The sequence below is a fragment of the Phacochoerus africanus genome, chromosome 4 (assembly GCF_016906955.1).
Source record: "Phacochoerus africanus isolate WHEZ1 chromosome 4, ROS_Pafr_v1, whole genome shotgun sequence".
NCBI classification, from domain to species: Eukaryota; Metazoa; Chordata; class Mammalia; order Artiodactyla; family Suidae; genus Phacochoerus; species Phacochoerus africanus.
Genome location: NC_062547.1, coordinates 130,459,900 through 130,467,159, shown reverse-complemented (window position 1 = coordinate 130,467,159; position 7,260 = coordinate 130,459,900). Strand labels below are relative to the sequence as shown.

The window sequence follows — 7,260 nt, the reverse complement described above, 5'->3', positions numbered from 1 at the left end:
TCCAGTTAATTTTGAAACAAAGTATAATTTAAAAGGGCTTTTCTTTAAAAATAAATAAAATAAAAGGGCTTTTCTTGGGCCCTAAACTACATTTAGTCTATCAAAAATATTATTTTTATCTTTTGGCAAACAAAACTCCCAAGTCAATATTCTATGGTCTTTTGGCAAGTACACCCCCCTCCAACACACAAACAAAAGCAAAAGAAAAATCCTTCATCCTGGAATCATATAGGCTCAGAATAGCAACAAGAATAATGAATTATATATATTAAAGAAGATACTCCTGGAGGTCAAGAGTAAATTAAATTCAGCACCAGAGAGTCTCCTTATGAACATGGGCCTTAACATATTTCTCCAAAGAATCCTCTCCCCCAAATATTTGTAATTTTTTAACTTTGAAGTTAGCAACTCTGGTACACAGAACACATTTGAACAACATGGGTTTAAACTGTGCAGGTCCACTTATACACATAATTTTTTTTTTTCCCCAGCAAACATGCAGTACATGACCAATGGTTGGTTGACCTGCTATGCAGAATGATGGTGATGGAGAGCTAAGTGTAAAGTTATACATGGACTTTGGACTGGAAAAGAGATCAGGACCCCTAAACCCACACTGTTCAAGGGTCAAATTGTCTTTGAATGTTACAATTCCACCTGAAAGATGGTGTTCGATGTAGCTATTCCCTAAGAATGCCAGTAGCCAGTTGAGACAAAAAGGAATATTAGTCCTTCTAATATAACTTAATATGATTACCACTTAAAAAAATCACTGTACACTTTTGGGAAATAAGGTATTATTTATTCATGACATATTTACATACATACAAAACTGGTTTTATCCAATACATCATCCTGCATAGTATTTTAAAAAGAATAACATATTCTACGAGTAAAAATCCAGGTTTCTTAACTTATGCATAACCCAACATCTTTCAGAACATAGAATATTACCAATTTGCTTTCACAGAACACAAATTCCTGTTCAGAATTTCTTCTAGCCAAGTAACAATGTAAATTCAACAACATCCTAAACTAATTTAGTTGACCCTGAGTATGTTACTAATTTGCATAATTGCTAATTGATGTACATAACACAATTTGATCTGTCCTGATAGCTACTTATACTTACCATCATACTATCATTTTATCTCTATCCATTCATCTTAATTTTCTATGTCATTAATCCTTGAGAGAAAGAAGAACAAAGAATGCGAAAGTAAAAATAAGAGATTTAGGAGGCAAAATTACTGGTATTGCCTCAAGCCAGAAGTCTGAGGCCCAGGCTTACCTGATGAGCTTAATAACAGGATCATACTGGACTGACTGATCTGAGTACCTCCTGTCAGCAGAGGCTGATAGTAAATGACTCTTCCTCCATTTTTTTCCTGTTCTCTTTCGTACTACTTACCCAAAACAAAAAGTGTACAGGCTTAGCATATTCAGTAAGTAGTTCTAGGAGCACGTCAAAAGAAAAACAAAACAAAACAAGAACACGACCAAAAAGGTAGTGGCAGAGAACCAAGTTCAAGATAGGTTTGTCCCAAGAAGCTTGAGGGACAAAAAAGCAAATAGCTCCCACCTCAACTTTCTCTAAAAAATGCTAGTGTGGGAGTTAGAAGGAAACAAGCAGGAAAAGAACAGGGGCAGCTGGATGACTGGTGAAGGGAGCCATGGCCTTAGAATAATAACCAGCACCTCTTGTGCCAAAATACCAACAGGAAGAGACTGCCTGGCTAACGGCTGCCATGGTGTGTGTGAGAGACGATGAGTTACTTTTCTTGCCCCTTGTACAAGAGGGAACTCTAAGAATGAAAAAATAAACAAAAGGCTAGGAAAGTCAAGCAGGTAGAGTTAGTCATGTACTGATACCACTCAAAGATAGCTTCTGGGCCAAAAAAGGAATAAGAGGCCAGAAGGAGACTGTGTATTTCTTTTCCACCTGCCCTTCCCTGGTCCTCACCCACCAGCAAAGAACAAATTATGGAGTGCAGGAAAGCTATCTGCAATCAAGCCACAGAATAACTCTGCCTTTGCTATTTGGAGATTCCAGGAAGATCATCCTTTAATGGGATATCGATGTATACGACTCTGTAAAAACAACCCTCAAAAACATCCACTGGGTATTTGAGACTTGGTAAAGCAAAAAAATTAAAACTGATTTTTTTAAGATGAGTAAAATTTCCCTATAGTAGGAGGGAAAAGAGCAGAAATACTAAGTATGGGCATACATTCCTTCATTCCTAACAGTGATGTGGCACCAGGCCAATGCCATGATAAAATACTGTCAGAAAATGGTAGCTTTTTAAAATAAAGGATAGAAACAAATGTAGAGAAAGGCAGGCTTCTCTTATTCATGAAAGATGGAGAAAACACAGATGAACTGTTGCATAAATACCAATGAAGAAGAAAAATAAGTATTCAGTCCCTATTATGCTATAGCAACTGGCCACATCTCTCTTCTCTCTCCCACTACCTTTGATGACACAGAAGTCTGAACTGCACTAAACAATCATTATACAGTGCTTAGAAATTAACACATAACACAGATGCAAAATTAACACATTCTCCTCACTCTCGGGTTAAAAAAAAATAGCAGAAATGAAATAAGTTCTTGAAATAATATTTAAATACCAAGCAAACATGACATGTAATGACAGTATAAGAAAAGAGCTGCAACACCTTCAAATTTTTTCTAAGATTGTGCTGTGTGCTATACAATTGAAGAGTTGTACAGAAGAGTAAATAAAAATTAAATTACATTTATGTAAGAAACTATCTTAAAAAGTTATTTGAACTTTCATATTAAGAGTTCAGAAGTGTATGATGAACTATTTATTTCTGATTTATATAAATTCAAAAATGGTAAAATATATTATTTGGGAGAAAAAGAAGCTTTCATTAAATACAAACAAAACGGATTAAATAAACCAGATTGACTATAAAATAGTTTCTTTGAAAACTTCCATAAAAAGTAAAGGCAGAACGGCACACAATTACAAAAGCACTGTTTAAGGCAAACTAAGTAACCGTAAATTAAGACCCATACAATCCTATAAACAACAAAGTAATTCCCTCTCAAAATTTCTCTATTTTGGTTGGGAAAATGCATCATAGCAGAAATAATGGCTATTGTCAGCTTACTTGAAAGCACTGTATATGACCTTTACCATACAAAAATAATGCATGTGCTTCTGATTTAAATATATTTGAATGGTTTGCCACTTAGCTGTCATACAGCAATGAATAAAGAATTACCTCAATGTTCATCATAGAGTGTGAATGTGCAATGCTAAAACTTTCTTAAAAAGAAAAAAAAAAAAAGAAATTTTCAGACTTGGTGTATAACAAGATGACCAAAAACAAAATGATCAACTCCATCATTCTAGCCCATGTTAAAAAGATGCAGAGAAGAGTGCACCATCCCATGCTAGTAGGTGTCTTAGACTGCCCAGGGGCAGACCTGTGATCATGGGCACACACAAAAAGCTTCAAAGACTGACAGGCAAGATATTAATCATGAGTTAAAAGAAACAATGCTTTTAAACAATATTTAGTAAACATGTTCTTTAGTCAACGATTCCTTAAAAACAAAACAATCAAGTCCATATCATTACGTTAAATATCTTAGCACATGAATTTGCACCTTATAAATTTGGTATATTAAATTACCCTATAAAAATATTTATAAATTTTTTGAGAACTATGGTACGTGTAATTATATAATCATAAAAAGGATCTGCTTCTTTTCATCTACTGGAATGACACCATGACTTTCTAGGAAAGAAAAACTGCAGCCTGCAAGAAAGTCATCAGGCTGGTTAGACTGACTGAAGCTGTCCGGTTTAAGAAGGGCCCATCTCTCCTCCACCAGCACCTCAGGTGAGCCAGCCTCAGTACCCAGATCAGTCCTCTCACATGGCCCTCGGGGGCAGGCGCTGTTTATACATGCCCGCTATAGCTTTGGCTGCGCTGTAGATCATCTGCCGACGAGACATGCCCGTGAAAGTCACGTGCCAATCAGTCCGGCTGACATTTAGTAAACTCTTCTCCAGGACTTCGCCCACTGTCACCAAAAGGCCTGACCACCTCAGACTGTAGTCTTGGGGAGTCAGACTTTGAGCCTGAGGAAGAAAGAAATTGATATTTTCAATACATTAAAAAATATCACTGGTAGTAACTACATTGTAAATGACATTTCAAAGTCTCTCAGGATACTTTTAATACAGATTATGACAAACCCTGCAAGATACAACTATGAACTATGCTGGCAACTGTATGAAGTTACAGGCTATGAAAAAATCAAAACAGTACTGCACACATCTACTTGGTTTAAAATGAGAAACACTGAGCTCATTTTGCTATTTAAACACAATACAGCCCTTAAACCTAATGATACTTATCAAAGCTCAGTGTCAGAGCGCTTCCATTTTAGTTCTCTATTCATCATCACTTCTGGTTATTGATACCCTTCTAATCCTAATTAGGTAAAAGGTACTAGCATGGTTGTTATCTCTAGCAAATACTTTTGAACTCCAAAGGAGAAATCATTTTTCTCCTTTAATCTGTTCATGTATTCACCTACATAAACTGATTCACTACTGTTTGAACCATTTGGCCATTCCTGGGACAAATCCTTCTTGATCAGAATATCATGTTTGTGATACTATGACTTATTTAAAAAATGTTTTTTGAAATAAGGTTCATTTACAATGGGTATTAGTTTCAGGCGTAAAAGTGATTTAGTTACACTGTATATATATATATTCTTTTTTATATTCTCTTCCATTATAGGATATTATAAGATATTGAGTATAGCTCCCTGTGCTATACAGTAGGTCCTTGTTGGTTATCTGTTTTGTATATAGTAGTGGGTCTATTTTAACCCCAAACTCCTGATTTATTCTCCCCACACCTTCCCCTTTGGTATCCATAAGTTTGTTTTCAATCTGTGAGTCTATTTCTGTTTTGTAAATAAGTGCATTTGTATCATTTTTTTTTTAGATTTCTAATATGAGTGGTATCATATGATACTTGTCTTTCTCTGTCTGGCTTATTTCACTTAGTATGATAATCTCCAGATTTATCCATGTTGCTGCAAATGGCATTATTTCATTCTTTTTTAAGGCTGAATGATACTCAGCTGTGTGTGTGTATGTGTGTACACTACCTCTTTTTCATTCATATGTTGATAACCATTCAGGTTGCTTCCATGTCTTGGGTATTGTAAATAGTGCTGCAATGAATACTGGGTTACATATATCTTTTCACATTATGTTTGACGTGTACTCCAAAAACTGTAAGATGTTGATGAAAGAAACTGAAGATGACACAAGCAAATGGAAAGATATACTGCATGTGTTCTTGGATTGAAGGAATCAGTACTGTCAAAATGACTATACTACCCAAAGCAATCTACAGAGTCAATGCAATTCTATCAAATTACTAGCAGCATTTTCCACAGAACTAGATCAAATAATTTAAAAACTCATGTGGAAACACAAGAGACTCTAAATAGCCAAAGCAATCTTGAGAAATAAAAATAGAGCTGGAGGAATCAGGCGCCTGGACTTCAGACTATACTACAAAGCTACAGTCATCAAAACAGTATGGTACTGATACAAAAACAGATCTGTATTTCTGTATTTCAAAAACAGAAATACAGATCAATGGAACAGGACAGAAAGCCCAGAAATAAACCCATACACATATGGTCAGTTAACCTACAATAAGGGAGGCAAGAATATACAATGGAGAAAAGTCAGTCTCTTCAATACGTGGCGATGGGAAAACTGGACAGCTACATGTAAAAGAATGAAATTAGCATACTAACACCATACACAAAAATAAACTCAAAATGGTTAAAGGCCTAAATGTAGAATCAGACACTATAAAACTCCTAGATAGAAACATGGTCAGAAAAATTTTGGCATAAATCACCCCAATATCTTTTTGGATGTATCTCAGAGTAAGGGAAATAAAAACAAAAATAAAAAAGTGAGACCTAATTAAACTTAAAAGCTTCTGCACAGCAAAGGAAACCATAAACAAAACGAAAAGACAGCCTACGGAATGGGAGAAAATATTTGCAAACAATGCTACTGATGAGGGATTAATTTCCAAAGTATACAAACAGTTCATACAACTCAATGTCAAAAACACAAAACAACCCAGTCCAAAAATGGGCAGAAGATCTAAAAAGATGTTTCTCCGAAGAAGACATACAGATGGCCATCAAGCACATGAAAAGATGCTCAACACTGGTATTAGAGAAATGCAAATCAAAACTACAATGAGGTGCCACCTCATACCAGTCAGACGACTAACATAAAAGTCTTCAAAAAATAAATGCTGGAGAGGATGAATGGAGAAGAAGGAACCTTCTCACACTGTTCTTGGAGATGTAAATTAGTATAACCACTATGGAGGACAGTATGGAGATAATTTCAAAAAACTAAAAAACTACCATATGATCTTGTAATCCCATTCCTGGGTATATATCAGGAGAAAAACAAAGATACTGAAACTCACAATAAGATACATGCTTATCTTTCTCAGTTTCTTGCACAGAGCTCCCTAGAACTTCCTAAGTATAGGAGCCTTCTAAAGACATCTTTTGTTATGCTAATGAGGCAACTTCTGAAAACCTCAGGTAACCTAAGGATAGGGGTTGGTGGCCAAGTGAACCACCCCTTTCCTTAGAGTTGCAAGGTCCAGCCCCATTCACTACCCCTACCCTACCCAACCTTTAGGGAGGGGAGAGTGGCTGGAAGATGAATCAAGTCATTCTTGTGTAACAAAGCCTCCATTAAAAACTTAGAAGGTGAGGATGAGGAGAGCTTCCAGGCTGGCAAACATGTGAGGATTTGCAGAGTGGCAACTGGAACCCCAAATCTATAGCAGGTACATGAGGAGCTCTGATGACAACCTGGGTTTGCTACTTGGGGTGGGGGGCAGTATTGTGAGACTGAGCCTTCCCTCTGTGGGGTCTGATTCTATCTCCTGGTAGATAACGTTAGAACTGGATTATAGTATAGCCACCTAATGTCCTAGAATTTCATGGTAGTATGGAGAAACCCCTCCCAAACATCAGAATTGGGTTTAAAACCTAAACAGTTGGTGTCATAAGTGATACCTGTAAGAATGACGCTGGCTTACAGAAACATGTGGTTTGGGAAGAATGGCTGAGAGAATGGGGGATGAGAAACTTGATTTCTGGGTGGTCACCTGTGATATGGAGCACACAATAAATTCCTAAAG

The 7,260-nt window shown here is 36.3% G+C and overlaps 1 protein-coding gene across 1 annotated transcript in view; it reads right to left on the bottom strand.

Annotated features, from left to right (window-relative positions):
* Positions 1–780: 780 nt before the first annotated feature.
* Positions 781–7,260, bottom strand: part of PRRC1 (proline rich coiled-coil 1) — a 51,952-nt gene continuing 45,472 nt past the window's right edge. The window contains exon 10 of the mRNA XM_047778544.1: positions 781–4,124. Within this exon, the coding sequence (XP_047634500.1) occupies positions 3,915–4,124 (210 nt within the window). The 3' untranslated portion in view covers positions 781–3,914. The remainder of the gene's footprint in view (positions 4,125–7,260) is intronic.